The sequence below is a fragment of the Lissotriton helveticus genome, chromosome 9, assembly GCF_964261635.1.
Source record: "Lissotriton helveticus chromosome 9, aLisHel1.1, whole genome shotgun sequence".
NCBI lineage: Eukaryota > Metazoa > Chordata > Amphibia > Caudata > Salamandridae > Lissotriton > Lissotriton helveticus.
Genome location: NC_136070.1, coordinates 1,125,162,955 through 1,125,180,673, shown reverse-complemented (window position 1 = coordinate 1,125,180,673; position 17,719 = coordinate 1,125,162,955). Strand labels below are relative to the sequence as shown.

General features: G+C 42.8%; 1 protein-coding gene across 2 annotated transcripts in view; it reads right to left on the bottom strand.

Annotated features, from left to right (window-relative positions):
* Nucleotides 1-17,719, bottom strand: part of SYNPR (synaptoporin) — a 734,696-nt gene that overhangs the window by 251,032 nt on the left and 465,945 nt on the right. The window contains exon 1 of one of the 2 annotated variants that reach the window (XM_078661540.1): nt 9,591-9,716. The exons of the other annotated variant lie outside the window; for it this stretch is intronic. Within the exon in view, the coding sequence (XP_078517666.1) occupies nt 9,591-9,614 (24 nt within the window). The 5' untranslated portion in view covers nt 9,615-9,716. Of the gene's footprint in view, nt 1-9,590; nt 9,717-17,719 lie in introns of those variants that run through there. 2 annotated transcript variants of the gene reach the window in all.

Genomic DNA, 17,719 nt, shown 5'->3' with positions numbered 1-17,719 from the left:
GACATGGCCTCGCCAATACTTTCTGGATCATCCCCTGTACGGATGAAACGATATATTCTGTCTAGGTCTTCTTTCATATTTGGTAGGGTGACTAGATACTCGGTCACCTTTCTTACGCGGAATGAATATAAAACCATATTATCCTCGCCTGGGACTGGATCATAGCAACATTCGGCAAGGGATTTTCTTATTTCTGCTACAGTCTGATGTCTAGGCGTACGCTGTGATGCTTGTGCATGTAATTCGGCTAACGTTAAACGCTTGTGTGGCGGCGGGGTTTGAGGAGGACCTCCTCCTGCGGCCCCTAGACTGGAATCATCGACGGACATTCTTCGTGGCGGAGCGGGAAGTTGAAATGCTGGCTGGACCGGGGGTACCGTAGCAGGTACTCCGGTGTCTGGAAGAGCGGGAAGTGCCTGATTTACAGGGACTGGCGGAGCGCGAACAGGATTTGTATATTCTGGGACTGTGTCGTCCAAATAGGACGAAATAAAAATATCAGCTGCGGTCGGTTTGTGACGTAGCTTGGTCGGAACTAATGGTGGCGGGAAATTACTGGATGCCTCTGGGGTCGCTTTTGGCAAGCCCTCGGCAAGAAGAGGATACATACCCTTAATAAGGGCATGCCTCTGTCTGTCTGACTGTTCGGCTTTGACTTGTTCACCTATCTCGATTAATTCTCTTTCTTGGGCTCGTTCCTGGGATTCTCTACTTAACTCTGACTTTCTGACTTCCTTTTCGGTTCTTCTATGAGCTTCCTTGCGCCATAACTCGATGGCATCTTTCTGTGACTGTCTGGCTTTCTTTTTCCATAATGCTTCCTCTACTCGCATGATACATTCGGCATCCCATGTACCCGATACGGGCCATCTATACTTTTCATCTAACTGTTTGGTATACTCTACCCATAAATCTAAATACAATATGGCACTTATGCCATGTTTCTGATACATAAAATGACCTGGACTGTCCCTCGGCGGAACAGGAACTGCTGCTTCCAGCAGACCCTTTCTAGTTTTTAACTGACGTAACTTGGAAAATATAGGCATGACTGAACTGTAATCTGGACACAATACAATACACAATAAACACGAAATCACGTCACACTCATACCACAACATTAAAATACATGAAGAACATTATAAATAACAGTTTGAACAGAATATTACCTGGAATACTGAGAGCAGAAATACAAGAATTTTCTCGAGAACGGAACAGACTAGAATTACTGGATGCACTGCTGTAACAGTACGGAACATACCGGTCCCATAAAGGAACGCATCAAGACCCGTATCCACCTAGGTGGACACTTCGTTTGTGAGTCTGGGCACCACCAACCCACGGACCAGGAGTCAATTTAGATTGGTCCTGTCTAGATACTACCCCAGCAATGGTACTCACCGGGCAGCACGGAACGGAAGGCCTTGGACTGGACTGGACTGCTACGACGACGGACGGACTTCGGACTTCAGTTACGGGTGGGCCTCCGGATACCTCGGACCTTGGACTCTCGGCTTGGGCTCTGGTCGGGACTCGCCGCGTTCCTCCACCGTCTCGTTTGGATGCTGGACCGCCTCCTCCGTCTCCTCCGTGGGCCTGAGGGATACTTGGAGCAGAAATATCTGCCAGTGCACGGTATGGTTCCGTCACGACTGCAGAGGGTCAGGGGGTCGGCGTGGCTTCACCGACGCGTGGGGAAAGGGCAAGTCCCTATTCGGGCGCCATTATGTGGTAAATAAATAAATAATACCCTATTTTTGACTAGGCATAAATCATAACAGATAGCTCAATAAAATAAGAGTCAAGATTCGAGGTAGTAGGAGTTTCTGCAGGTTTATTACAGCATAAAGGACAGGATCAGGACAACCTGCATAGGAACAGAATGGCAGGGCTAGAGTGGCCCGGCAGCTGCCGGGGCTAGGTCTGGGATGAGCGCGCTAACTTTTAATAACAATACATGAGCATTTATACATAGCGTGAACACATAGCATTACATTGCAGTAGGCGTAGCAGTGGGTGGAGCAGAAGGCGTGACGCGTAGCAGTCGCGAAAGATAACAGTAAAAGTGGGTGTAACTGGGCGTATACATAGACATGTGGTGCAAACGTAACAGAATATGTCATGAATGGGAGGAATCATTGGAGGGGGCTACCTAAGGAGCCGGGACCTCTAACCTGATGGTGCGCGTAAACTGGCAATGACGTGTTACTAGGAGAAGCTGGGGGCTATGAACTCTGTGCTAGGAGCAGAGACTAAAGTCTGGAGGGTCGGAGCGACATGTACCTAAACCCTATCTAGTATCTGATGTTTAGGGAACATGTTGATATAAACTAGAAGTCATGAGGGGAAAAGCTAACTTGACTCTAAGACTGGACCATGCATTATTCTACATGTAGTGCGTGATGAAAAATACTAAATGACCATTAAATACAGTATTTCTCTTAACATGGAGCCGTATAGGCTAAACAATGACGGAAACTATTGATGCAGTTCAGTAGCTTAGGAATGCAGAGAAGGAGGACTGAACTGATAACTGGAATCATAACATACTTTTGGCAGACTCAGAGGCAGAGCCGAGCTGTACCGGGCACTGCGAGGCAGGAAGTAAGTGAAAGGTCGAGGATACAGGTGGGGGCTGTATCGCTCCTTAACGAGGCTTCAGGAGACAGGAGCTGAATCTGTGGTCCGGGCCCTGTTGAGGCCTAGAAACGGGGACTTTACAATGGAATAATGTGCACACTGAGAAACGTGGCAACATTACTTTACATAGGCCTAATATTCGTAGTATTCACGAGGACTGGAAACTGGCATACCAGAGGTGGACACAACTATAATTGCGTCATTAATCGGACATGGGGAATAACATATGCATATTGGTCATGCACACATAACATATGATGGATGAGGCGTAGGGACACAGAACATGGCAAAATTTACTTTTCCACATAGTGATGGTGACAGTCCAATGGTGGTCCAACTGCCAAAGTTGTAATAGAGTGGTGAGACCGCCGGTGCGGTGGTGGCCAGAGCACCACCTTAGAGCCACTGTGAGTTTGGCGGTCCACAGACCCCCAAACTCCTAATCAGGCCCTAATTGTATAACCTTAAATCAATATGGCCCGATGTCCAAGGACTGATGAGTTTAGGTGAATTACTTTTTCAGTACTTGTGGCTTACCCATGAAATTTGGGAGTAGATTAGAAGTAAGTCACCCCAAAATCATTTAGAACTGGCCCTCTAGCACATATCTCACAAAGACTGAAGCATGAATAAGCATGAATTGTTCTTGTAGTACTCCGAACTTACTTGTGAACTTCAGCAATCAACTATGAGTACTCCTGTCTCACTCCAGTTTACTTCTGGAATTCAGGAGTACTGCAAGACTGAGTTTCTTTGCAATCTTTGTGAATCTGACCCAATCTGTTTTGCTCGGCTTGTCCGCTCTTAATCTTCCCCATTCTTCACACTCTGGAGAAAGTGATATTGACTATTAACCCGTGATGCTAAAAATATAATGTAAATACCACATATTTGTTCTCTCTCTGCTTAAGCAGACCACCCCTTGACTTCTCCCTCTGTTCCTCCTCTGTGACCACCTCCACAACCATCAGCATATGTTTGAAAGCCATCCCATATTCTTAAATTGAGCCCCTACTATTAATACATTGTAACAAATTGTCGAGCAATTTTTACGATTACTTTTATTGACACTCAAGTCTGAGTAGAGTGCTAACACTTTCTTGATCTAATGTTATCATTTTTCTCAAGACAGTGCAGAAGCAAAAGATCTAAGCTCCACCTTTAAACTTTCATATTTTCAATTCTGGTGGCGTATTGCTGCTCCAGTCAGTGCCTGAGATAAAAAAGCAACTCTCATTATAAAAATCTTAAAAGGACAAAAAAATCATATTTTTCAGCACGATGGCAATGCAGCAGAAAACTGTCTGTTTCAGTTGTTTTGGTGTCGGTCCTGACACATTCACTGTAGACGGATAACAAGCTCTTCAACTGACTGCCTTGGAACTGGATTAAAACAAGATAACATATACAGGAGAAGGGAACTGAAAGGTAGGCTGAGAAGAAAGCAGCTTCATTTGACATTTGCTGTAAGAAAAATGCAAACAATATATATTGTGAAAGATATGCATTTTTTATCATGCTGAAAATATCAAGACATTTTGACTTCAAGCAAACATAGCAGCCTTTATTTCTGTGCAGTCACACAATTTTTTTTTTTAATCCAGATATCATGTGTAGAACATCCCAAAGTGGCCCAAGGTATGGCATGATGCTTCGTGATAGAATGGGGACTAAGAATTCGCCTGGGTTTTCTTCCATTCATTGCCTTCAGTAAACAATTACTTTAGACTATTCATTAGGAGGGTTGAGCATGCATAATGAACATTGCTACATTTTTCTCGAATAGTTAAAAATAGACTCCAACACCGCGATCCTTTAGCCTTCTAATACATTCAGAGCACTGCAAGCCATTTCACGAAGCACCCTTTGGAGATAAAGTACAACCCTGAGTGTAACCACAAACAGTAAGGTAGGAAGAGTTAAACAGTGATGAACAAACAGTGTTACCCACATGACATACCTAGATGCTTGGAAAATGAAACTTGACTGCAGTAACAGGTGAAGCTAACTGAGCATTTTATTGGTTTCCCATGCACACACACCTACTATGGGTGGGCAAAATCCAAATATATTCAACAGAACTGCAGAGAAGGAGTTTCAATGGCTCTCATCGGCTCATCATTTCCCTACAGTGGTTTTTGCTACCAGAATCCAATACAGATGTACTTTTTCAAATTGGTAAAAATAATAATATAATAAAATAAAAATATAATATATCATGACTGATGGTCAAATTCAATACAAACATTATTGCACAATATATAAAGTGTATCTTTCTAAATATCCCTACAATCATCCCATTCACTTTTCTATTTTGAATTTCGTTTTCTTCATTGTCCTTTTATTGATATTCTTTTATCGAGTGTTGACTACTTTGCAGGTTTGGCAATGTAAAATGTTGGCATTCAAATGCCAGGTCCTTTAACAAGTACTTTGCAATTCCACACTTTTGGGATTGGCCAAATAAAAGCTGAACGCAACAGTCATGAGTCAGTAATGGAGTTTATTTAGCCTGTGCATCTGCAATTTTCATTGGTGGAGCTAATAAAAAAGAAATATCATTGGCCTACAAGCGGAAAACATGTAACCCAGTGAATATGTGTTGGAGTTTTAGTATCAGATTGTTCCTTTCAATGTTCAGCAGCTCTGAATTGCCCATATGACAGGCTTGTTAGAAAGGAAACTTCACATATATACTAAAGTTCAAATATAAAGCTCTAAAGACTTTAAGAATAGTAAAACATCTCAATAGTATGTTGGAAGCTACATAATGTCAAACCAGCAGAAAACACCTTTTATAACAAGAAATGATTATTTAAATTGTAAGTATTAAAGCACAGTATTAGTGGCCCGGCAATATTACAAGTAAGTTTTTCATTGCCACTGGCAAATCTGCCCCAGTACTATGCAGTTAGAGGTTCAACCCCATGGAATGGGGATAAAACCACATAGAATTCCCAATCCCATGGGGTTCAACACATATGTTCACTACCTGCTCTGTTTGCAGGGACTTTGGTTTGCGGTGGGGAGTCAGCTAGGGGGAGTAATAGAAAAGAAAGGGGAAATTTATTTTCTGTCAGGGTGAGCATTGAAATGCTGTTGCTGCAGCCAAAGTTTCATGCAAATTTACTGTGTGGAATTACAGCACGGTAAAATCAGCTTCTGTTCTCCCACATCTGGTTAAAACTAGTGTAGAAACTGACCCACTGGTTGGAGCGGAATTCCATGAGGTAGTACTGCTCCGCCTAACTTGTAATGAGAGCTGAAATGTTTGTTTAATATATTCTACATTTGGTAGATGCAATGCTCATTGTTTCACTACTTACTTACCATTCCTCAAGAGGATGCAAAATTTCTGATGGAAAAATTATTAGTAGCTAGTCAGTGCTAATTCAATTCTTGGTGTCCCTTTGAATAAATCTAGTGTGTAATGCAGACTTCACTGTTCATGGCCGTATATTCCTTCTCTTTGTTGCAATAATCACCTGTATGTAACTACACAGTTGACTTGGCATGACCATTATATCTTTGGCCTTTTTCAGTTAATCATGCATAATCATTTCTGCCAAGCGTTTGGAACAATAACCAATTAATCATTTATCCTCATTCCTTCTGTCTTTTCATACCTCTGTTTGTCTCTTCATCTGGTGCTTGTCTTTATTTGGATGCCTGCCTGTTTGTTTCCTGTGTAGTTGCATGTATGTTGTGTTCAGCTCTAAATAGATCTTCAGGTACATTGTCTGTGTGTTAGCTTGTGTGCATGTTACCTGTATATTATGCCCTGTGCGTATAGTTGCTCTGTGTTTGATGAGGTTGAGTGTGCGTAGGTGGTTGTTCAGAAGTACCTGTAATTTTGTAATGTGCGTTGTGGGGGCTCTTTGTTGGTGTGCCAGGATGCATAGATGGTTTGTGTGATCTGTGCGTGTTTGTCTGTAGATGCTCTGGTTTGTATGTGCTGGGTGGCTGTATTATTCTGCCAATACGCATGCATGTTTGATATATAATCCTGTGTGCTTGAATGTCTTATGTCAGTTTGCATGCAACAATCAAAACCTGATCTGATCAAAATGTTGGATGGAGAAGTTCATAATTACATCAATACTTAGATCCACAGATACGAGAAGTTCAACATCAGACTAAACAAATCTCTGATCTGTTATCATTATAATGGAACTTGAGATAGTTTTGTATGTTCTGCTCAGCCCTATTTAGTCTCCATTGGATATGAAAGATCTCTTATCTACATCAGCCACGTGAATGGGTTGCCGGCACAGAAAACCCAGGACAATACTTTATGTAGTGGTGGGGAGCTGCATATCACAAGGAGGATAAAGTTAAGGAATACCATGGTGCCATTGCTCATGGGGCCCTTTGGGTACCCAGAATCCATCCCAGCCTTCTCTTCATGCAGTTACTGCAGAGGAGCCCCAGAGGTTACGCACGCCTGCTGCAAGGATGGATTCCACCAAGCAGCCCCTCAGGGCTAGGAGACAGAACATGGACATCACAGCTGTTATATTCTCCTAAAGGTTGTGATATGCATAGAAGGAGGCAACACCTCCTTGGGAATATTTACAAAACCAGGACATTCATCTGTTACCACCAGGCTAATGGTCCGACTGATCTATCCTCATGACTACATCTGTCACTTATAAGCAAGACCTAAAGCAATTATACGTACGTATGCATTATTATGGAATATTTTACACCACACAATACAAATTAAGTGGGTAGTTCAGAAAGAATGATGAAAACATAAGACATCCATGTATAGTTTATTTCCACCTATGTGTTTGTGTAGCTGTCGCACATTTAAGTGCATCGTAATCATCTCAAGTGGTCTACACGGCAGTCTGCTCGAATGATGCATTTCTCTATATGCTCCTACTGTCTTATACTTACACCTGGGGCATGTCCACAGGAGCAGGTGTGGCTGAAATGTACATTTGCATATATTAACCTCCATTAACAGAACTAATTATGCTCCCCTGAATCCACAAATATGAACACACTGCAACTGTGCTCTTTCCATGCAAATCTATTGCAATATGTTCCATGGGTCACAATCACTTATAACCCCAGTGTGCCTCAATTCTGATCAGTGTATTTTCAGCCACGCGTCCCCTGGTTTCCTTCAGAGACTCACTAAAAGTGCTGTTTCCCCAAACCCCCAAAAATATAACTCCCACCTCCAAGCTCCCAGTGAAGGACAGCAATTTATAGTCAGGCATGTATAGGTGACTGTAAAAGATTTCCAAGAAAAAGACTCTTCAACATAATATATATATATAGTCTTTGGTCACACTGTGAAAGTACCCATGACAACAACATCATTCATCTATTAGGAGTTTTTACACAATCAGCATGTATACTCAAGTATGTTACTGCATTCATGGATAACATTTAGAGCTAATGAAATGGGCTTGCTAGAGCATAGTGCAGTACGACAGCTCCCTGGGCAGTAACTACTGACCACCGAAGGAGAATGAATGTCAGCAAAGGTCCAAGAAAAGTTATTCACAATAGACCCAACAGTAAAACTTTCCACTTTGCTTTTATATCCATTTCCTATAAAGACAATGTTTTATTTAAAAAGGCTCGCCAGCTGCTAATAAAATATTTAAATCGAGGGTAATTGCCAGATTAGGAGATTCGCTTGTTGAAAAACAATCATCAGACTATTGCTGCTAACAAGCCTGTGGATTCCAATGCATTAATGCAACCTTAAACTTATTTTTTGTCTTAGACTGTTAAAAAAAATTACCATTCCCCCTGATGATGTTTGGATTATACCAAGTTTTGAGTACTAAACAACATCTGTGGTCGAGTTCTGTTACATTGGGACATCTAATATCTCCATGTGACTTCTTCCACTGTATAGTGAAACCCAGGGAAATGCATACAACACAGTGGATCTTTAATCAATAAAACTACTTGTTATCTAACCATCGCCAATCGTCTGCCATTCTGATTGATAGTTTTGAAGTGACTTTTCGACGGTTTGTGACCCATCTGTAGGTTGTGTATTGTAACAGTTTGTAGGGTATAATAAAGCAGGCACACAGACTTGTTCAATATCCTTCATCAAAAGAAGTGTGAAACATGTTGTGGCAATCGACTTACAGGAAAGCTACTTCACAAAAACTACACAATTTTATCAACCATAATCATTAAAAAATGACATTTTCCCATGATTTATTACTCTGCATACCGATCAATATATTATTCCATCCTAAACCAGTCTCACAGTTGGGAAATATGTGGAAATGTGTTTTGCTGGAAAGCGAATAATTCTGCAAAAAGAGCAACACTTCTTTTCTGGCGAAAGAAACAGCGTAAGTGCTGAGTGAAGGCAACAATACCACCGACTGTGTGTTTCCCTTTGATGGCTCCAATTATTAATTTTAGAACACCTGATTGAACTAGCACACAGAAGAACATATTCTTTTAAAATTACATGCATAACCATTAGTGGTTGAACTAGCACACAGAAGAACATATTCTTTTAAAATTACATGCATAACCATTAGTTAGTACAAAAATAAACCTCTCTGCCTTTTAATACATAATTTTCCTACACCATACTTATTCCAAATAGTTCTACAATGTGTCCCTGAGCAGGAAAGTAAAATCAACAACCGCTACAGTAATGCACTTTAAAATTAACTTCTTTCAAATGATTGCATTAAAGACAAGGCTGCACGGTAGGAATGTGCCATCAAACACCTTTACAAAAACAGCCAACTCTTTTTAAACCACACTGACTACATCATTTCGACTTTTCAAACGTATTCAAACCAGCTTTCAGCATTCAGAAGTCAAAAAAATAAAAACTTTACAACAACCTCACAAGGCATGTACAAAAAGAAGCTTTCACAATAAAAGCTCAGGCATTGGCAAGCATATTATTAAAATAATCTGGATGGAGTAATGTTCTGACGTTCACTTACCGGAGCAAATATCACCATACACATTTACACAGGACTTTAAAATCCCGCTTCCCTCGCTTGAAATCGAGCCCAGATTGTCTCATGCTAGAGAGGCTCTGGGAGGCTTCGGGGCGCAGTCTGCCTCTCACCGTCCTCGTGAAAGAAGAAAGGCAGCGCGAGGAGATGCTGGCAGACAGGGCGATGCTGCGCGAGCAGGAGCAGCCTCAGTGGTCCATGCAGGGGGATGGCAGACTGTTCCTGTTACAGACAACGGCTGCACTGAGCTCGCTGTGCTGTGAGTAGGGGCATCTGGTACAGCCCACCGGTGAGCTGCGATAAGCCTGACTGTTGCGTGCGACCATGGGGGTTCTCCGAGGGAGCTGATAAGGATGGGCTGCCGTGGCAGGGCGATATTAATTATATTCCACTCTCCACTGCAAAGGTGATGCCCAATTCTATTGAGTTTGATTACAATTCTAAGGATGCATGCTTAATAACTTCATTGTGTAAGGTATTTAGCATCTTAATATTCAGAAAGCATTACATTTTGGCTAAAGTAGCATTCACATGCCCCTTTCTACTCGCCCGCGGGAAACATCCATCACAACGCAACTTTTACGACGCACTACCATTACAACGCAGGATTTACAACGCAAGTCCTTACAACGACTTGCGCTGGAGGGCGCTGTAGGATAGGGAATAGTTTAATTTACTATCCAAAACCTTCCTTACTATCCACGGGGACTGGAGTTGGAATAGTAAATTAAAGTATTCCACTATCCAGCGCCCCCCAACGCAAGTCGTTGTAACGACTTGCGTTGTAAAACCTGCGTTGTAAAGGCATGCGTAGTAAAAGTATGCGTTGTGATGACATACATCCCTCGCCCGCGCATCCTTTCAGCAGGGATGGCACTAGCAGGGACACTCCAGATTCCCCCCAAAAGTCACTGCACAGGTACCTTACAAAAGGGGCGATGGTAGCCATCTACTGAAGTGCAAGCCTTGCAAAACGAATAGGACACATGAAGATGCCTCCAACGGTTGGAGGAGTGGCCTTGCGGTGGTCTCATTCAGGGGATGGTCTGCGCGTCAGCCTACCTGTGGTCAGGTGGGGTTCATTAGACTCCACCCACACAGACCAGTGAGGTCTAGTGAGCTCCTCTAGTACCCTCCACAAACAAAGCCTGGGATTAGATAATCAAAAATCTGATCAATCTTCACTTCCTCGATGGCCTGCGATTGAAATGGGGAAAGCTCCTTCCACTGCTAATTTTACACTGGTTTGTGCCTTCAAACCTCTCAAGTGTACCCAGCCTATCGGATGGTTTATGTGTCAGTAGGTGTATGACAGAAGATACTTCATGAAGATGTATTCACTGAAGGTTCTTTGCTATGGACTACAGTGGAAAGCTGTATTAAAGAGCCTTAGCAGGAGGGATAGCTGAGTGAGCGAAATGTTTGCCACTACAACAAAGCCGCAATGAGCCGGCCACAACTTTGAATCCCAGCAAAAATGACTCAGTATTCTATCCTCCCAAAGGTTTGTCAATTGAAGACCATGAGTGGGTAGTAGTAACATCTATCTTTTAAGGCACTCAAAAAGCATAGTATGAAGTGCCATATAACAAACATAGTCCTCTAGGTGTTAATGGCCTGGTTACTTAATGATACTCTACATTACTCCGAGTTAGGCCTTCCTCATTACAGTCCTTACCTGCATGAGATTTACCCCCATTACTCAGCCTCGCTAATATCCAACCAAACATCTATAATCATAGATACTGTTAGTCCCATCAGTTTTGGGCTGGCTAAGACACATCAAAGCCTGTCAGAACCCACAGTTCCAAATAGAATGAGTATGATACACTTGTTCGATAACCTTTGCTCATCCTCTTGTACCTTATCACAGAGCAGCCAGGCTTATCCTCAGGGCTCAAGTGTAAAGCGTTCTCACAACACCCCGCTTTGCAACACATTGCATTTGCCATAAAAAAAGACTCCACACCGCAGGTATAAAAACACTTGTCTTTGTATTACACACATACCCTGAAATCAAAACGAGATACACATTGTATATACACTCTACAGGTATACACAATTGTCAAACTTCTCTTGAATCGAAGCAAAGCACACATTGTATATACACTCTGCAGTTATATGAAATTGCTGGACTTTCCCATTGCAGAAAGGTCTAACAGCCACTAGTCTATGACTATGCCTTGTGACCCAGACCCTCAGTGTTTTAACTCTACCAGCCAGTGATACACCTTGCCCCTACTGGAACCCTGTTGGCTAGACAGTCAGAACCATGTAACATGGAAAGAAACAGTTAGGTTTGTCCATCCGAATCCAAACTCCAGGCAACCAACTGCACCTGCATGAGGGTGAGATCGGTCTCCCCTCATAGACAAAAGGTTGTGACCCAGGAAGATGGCGCATTCCCCATCAGAAGAAATGTTTTCCCCTCAAGCGAAGTTATGACCTGACGTAGATCCCTGGCAGTAGCCTTCTGATGCCCACAAGGCAAAACAAAAACCCTTGGGTCTCATCACAATGTTTCCAAAAACAAAGCACCATGTGGCGTAGCTCCAGGGAGAGGGAGCCAATGACCTCGGACAGAGGTGGCATTGTCAGGCACTGCTGTCCTTTCAATCTGGAGGCCTAGGACAGTCTCAGCTCCAAGCTCAGGTTCCCCCAAACACCCCTCAGACACCACACACTGGAGAACAAGCGAGCACAGGTCCCCTTAGTTGCAAGCATGCGTCCTTTTCACTCTTCAAACTCCCCTGCATTCCTCAAACTCCTCACTTCCCGCCACCTCAGATGGTTGATCTTTGCACACACACACTCCTCTTGCATAGCTAGATGATGGAGTATGCCAGGAAGGTCCTTGTCCAAACCATGATCACTTCCCACTGTCTCCACCTCACCCAATGCAGTCCTTACGATCTCCTGGAGACAGTGAGATCCTTTGAGTCCCAGGGGTCTCGTGGACAGGATGCCAGCTCACCAGTCTTCAGGGAGTACCTCAAGCTCCTGGCCACAACAGGTGGCACTAGCTGCAGACCAGAAAGGTTCAGGCAAAATCCACCAAGTGATAGTTCCATTCTTAGAGCACAACAATCTCCAAGTCACCACAAGTCTATGGATAATCTTGTTGCAGTCCCTCCTGCCGTAATGATTCCTCATGTCAAAGCCCCAGTATCAAACCAGTGTAGTATGGTTCTGAATTCAAAAGTGTCTCTACTTTCTGAGGCTGAAGCCCCAGTAGTAATACCCACTATGGCATTTGAAGATACAATCAGTTCAAAAGACTAATGTTGAAATGCACAGGATCTCTTTAAATTGTGTCCTGTTCTGCAAACCTACCCTGGGAGGTTTGATCACAATCTATAGTGGGGCCCAGACAATGCCCCTTGGAATGCAGGTGCCAATTCTACCTCTATGTAACCATCCCAGAAAGGCCCTTCAGAGTCAGAGGCCCACAGTTTCCCATGAACGACTAGTTTATGGCCCTCTTTCAGGAATACACAGATGTGACTATCCCCCTGGCACTCAGCTGTGAATTAGGTGCCAGGCCACCAAGCACATCGAGCTACGCACATCGAAATGCCCACTTTTCCAAAGTCACATTTCCATCACCGTTATGTAGAACCTACTCCCACTACGGAGCAGGATTCGCCATTACAACTCATAGATACCAAGCACCATACTGCCAGACAGCCTTTCTCTACATCCCCCGGTGCTAATCCAATATGAGAAGCAGGCCCCATCATACTGAACACATCATTCTGTGTTATTCATGACTCTTGCAGGTAACATATACACACACCTGCCCAACATCTTCCCAACAACACACCCTGTCACCAGGGAGAACTACAATATAGCATGAGACATGCAGAACCTTGTCACACAGCTCTATAAATGCCCAATCGAGTAACAGTGACCTGTGCACACAGGTCTCACCAGGGCAAACCTGTGGCACTATCAATCACCTACCTCCGTGGATGACACAACCAGTGTGACAGGCCTAAAAAAGGCACATTCGAGATGCATGCCCTGGGTATTACCTCATGACAAGGGACTTACAACACTGCTGAGCCCAACGATTTGACAACACATGGTAGTGCAAAAAGTGCACAAGTCCTAAGCTAGCACAAACGCCAGCCAAAACGGTTAGGGGAGACCACACTAACAAAGGCCAGGTCTAACAGATGCCCTCTATTTCCTCTTTATGGACATAAAAGAGAACTACTTATGAAGTGTTTCCTATAAAGCCAAATACTCAACATAATATTCTGCCAGTTGTTTCTCCTCTAGCTCCTTCAGGAAGGGTGATATGGGGGTGGAAAATTGAGGACTGTGGACAGACCTGGACTTGGAGCAATGATTACCAGTAAGTAACTGGGCCATTACCTCCTCACCCATTTCCTTGTGCTCACCTGCAAGAGTAACTACTAAAGCACAAAGTAAATAAAGCAATGCAATAATAAGGTGAAAACACATCACAATTAAACTTCCAAACGGCATAAAGAAAAGTAGAGGACATTTTATTCAATAAAATGACACAAAAACAACACAATTCCAATAAGGGGACCCAGAGATATGACATTTGTAATATTTAAATATTAATAATGCCACCCGCGTTCAACTAGACACAGCAGACCAGGACCTAGAAGCGATTTGAGTCCAATCATGTTGGAACATTGATTGGATACAGAACCAGGCTAGAACTGGTCATAAGTTTTACCTTGGGACACAGTTGAAATTTGAAAAAACTTTAGCAGAACAAAAAAGCAGGTTGTAGCAAAACAGGACTCCACAAGGATTTTGCATTTAGAGATGGTTCCTTGCTGACCTGTTACTTTAGCTGCCTTTGCCCAGTCATGATTTCTGCATTCACACTTAGGGCCCGAGGATAATGCAGGTTGGAAGGCCTCCTAACGGCATTTTCTCCATCCGAATCGGATTAGGAATGTGTCTTTCTGACCGAATCAGAAAGGTTTCCGACTGACCGAGTACTATGCGAGTTAAGAGTTAGAAATATCCTATTCTGAACCCGATGGCATTCAGAATGACCAAGCTGTACGGAGCAGACTTGTACGTCTCTACGGGCTGCGTTTTTGAATGACTGAGTACGATGCTGGATTTGGACAGCCTTTCTGAATCATGCCATCTGACTCAAATCAGCAATCGGAATCAGACTTTGGGGTCCTGTAGCAGCGCCCCCATGCACTGGGAGCCTTCCCAATCTGGTCCGTGGGGGTTCCCATGGATTCCCCCTTACCAGCCATGAACAGTGTGGCAGGCACCAGTGGGGGCCCGCCACAGGGTGCACGATTTTCCCCAGCCACCCCTTTCCTCAGTGGGCGCCTATGCGTTTAGTCAAAACATAGGCTCCCATTGAAGTCAATTGGAGTCCACCCTAATCATATCTGGAAGCATCCGGATGCATCGTACTCGGTTGGTCAGACTCTCCCGATTTGAGTCACTCGGAAACCATTCCCAAACCCATTCGGTATGGATGATTTCTAAACCACATCATTCACAAGCCCTAAATAACTTTTTCAGCCCTCAGAATCATTCAGTGGGGGAAGACTGCAGGCTGTAACTGAAGCGGGCTTCACAATGCCTGATACATTCTCAGTGAGGTCCTTCTTTTTCAAATTTGATGCTGCAGCGAAGTTCTGTGCAAAGAAGCCTGATTCTTTAGCTGATTGGTAATGACCCAGTAGGAGTGGCTTGGCAGGTTTGTTCGATCTTCCAGAGGTCATTAAGTTAGAATAGTTTCTAAGTCCCAGGTTTTTACGGGTAGTAGTCAAAGTCCAGCCAGACAAATTCAAAGGTTCCATGACCTTAGAAACAGCACTGGGAAGTCAAGGCATGCTCTAGCAGAGGCCAGCTGCAGGTTTCAGGCCAGGTCTAGTTGGAACTAGTCAGCTTGGCAGTTGCAGGAGAAGCCGCTTGCAGCTTGATGCACTCCTGTAGCTTGAACTGGAGGTACGCCTAATGACTCTTGGGGTCCACTTAATTGTCCTGGGTACAAGAGGAAGCAGGCCAGTCTTTCAGGACACCACCAGGTCACAGTCAGCAGTCCAAGCCTTCTATGGTTGTTCCTCAGGTCTAAACGGTGGTCTGAGGAGGACACCAGAGGAGGTCACATTGGTGCCTGGAAGTAGTTTGTAAGTGCTGGTGACTTTTTTCCCTTCCCTAAACAATGGGATACATGTTCCCAGGGGTAACTCTACCCAAATTTGCAGCGATTCCTGTCTGCCATACTGCAAACATTCCCACAGTGCACCTCTCTGACCAAATCCAAGATGGAGGAAACTTTCTCCCCTTGTTCAAAGCCCATGTGCCCACCTCTATGTGTGGCCAGTGCAAGATGCAACTTCCTCTATGATCACTAAATACCAATTCTGAGGGAGGCTCTCCTCCCGCTGGGATTGGTGCCTGGGTGACACGGGAAACAAACGAAGGGGTATGTCCATGTGTCATCTGACATCAGCTTGTGACAGAGGAGGTTGCTTTGAAGTAAATTAACTATCTAGGAAGAGTCCAAATGGTCATTATGCCAGAGAAACAAAAACAACTCCCCACCCCTAGCCCTTTGCCTCAGCTTTAGGAGCAGTTTCCATAACTCATTGGTGTTTGAACACTCAGTGGGCTGCGGTTAGAGGTCAATGCAAATCAGCCTCCTATGGCTTTAGGCAGTGAAAAGGTAACTTTCTAAACGTTTAATAAAAGTATAACAAAAAAGCTGACTAAACAATGAATTTTAAAAGAGTTATTGAATCCAACTTCTAGTTGTTCCCTACTATGAGATAGCATGATTAATATTTATGTTTAATACTTGTTCCCATTGTTTCTTTATGGGCCAGCCAGCCTTCATACAGTTGAAATAGCTTTTGGATGAGAGCCACTGCAAAGATATGCTAGCATTACATTACTATTTTTAGGTACAACAGTCTGTCTTGGGAGCTACAGGGACAATTTAGGGATGACTTGTTAATATTTAAAATATAATAAATAGACCTATCAAAGGGTTTTTTTGTCTGGCGAAAGTGAAGTTTTACACTCCTTTAGTCAGGGTACAATGGTACACCTGAAGCGCTGTTTGCACTGACGATAAGTAATTTAAATATGCCAATTAGTATTAAGACAATTCAACAATGTTTAAATGGGGAGCACAGACACTTTATTACTATTTAGCAGAGGTAAAGTGCAAAGAATTTTTCATTCAGGAAAAAGTAGAGTTCAGAAAAAAAGGCAGAAAATCTAGGGTGACCATGCAGAAGAGGCAGGTTTACCTACAATAACTTCATCCAGATTCCTTTATTTTTCACTTTTGAATGACAGACTTGGAAAATGAAATATGGTGGCCCAACTATCAAGATATCTGTACTTTCTTTTACCACATTTAACACATAGTGTGTTGGCCTTTTTGCAAATCTGATTAACTCATTTATAATAAAGTAAAAAAGAGATTGTGGTTTGGACCAGGCTATTTCTCATCATGCATATTTGGTGAAAATCCATCCTGGATTGTTTGGAGTAGATGCACCATAGGTGTTCCTATGGGAACTGACATTGAAATTTCAGTATCAATTTAAAATCAGCAAGTTATAAATAAAGACATTTTTTATTTAAATTCCAACATTAGCTTTTTATTAGGGATTGTTTCCCTTTTAGGAAATGATATATATTTGACATGTGTTTACAGAACTCTGTTATGAAGGATAGATGTATGAGGCACCCTATTCCTAAATACAAGGATTGTATCCCAATAACAGATGAATAATTATAAACAGAGTTGACCTCTAGAATGTCTTAGGTGTTAGATAAAAAAGGTTCAAAAGCTTACCATGTGCATGTTTGGGTATGGTAAACCCTAATGTGGGTTTGTCAATTACTTTGGAAATTCCTGTAAGTAGGGCAGCTGCATGTTACGGTAGTGGTAATGTGTGCTGTACACTCAATGGGTAGCTAGTTGTTAATAATGTAAACATCTCAACATTTCAATAGTAACCAGAATATGTGATAAAGGGAAAATAGTTGTTATTTAGACCAAATGAATTTAAAAGAGTGAGGCATGATTGTTAAAATAATTTTATGTATAATTTATTCTGAAATAAATTTTGAACTCTGGT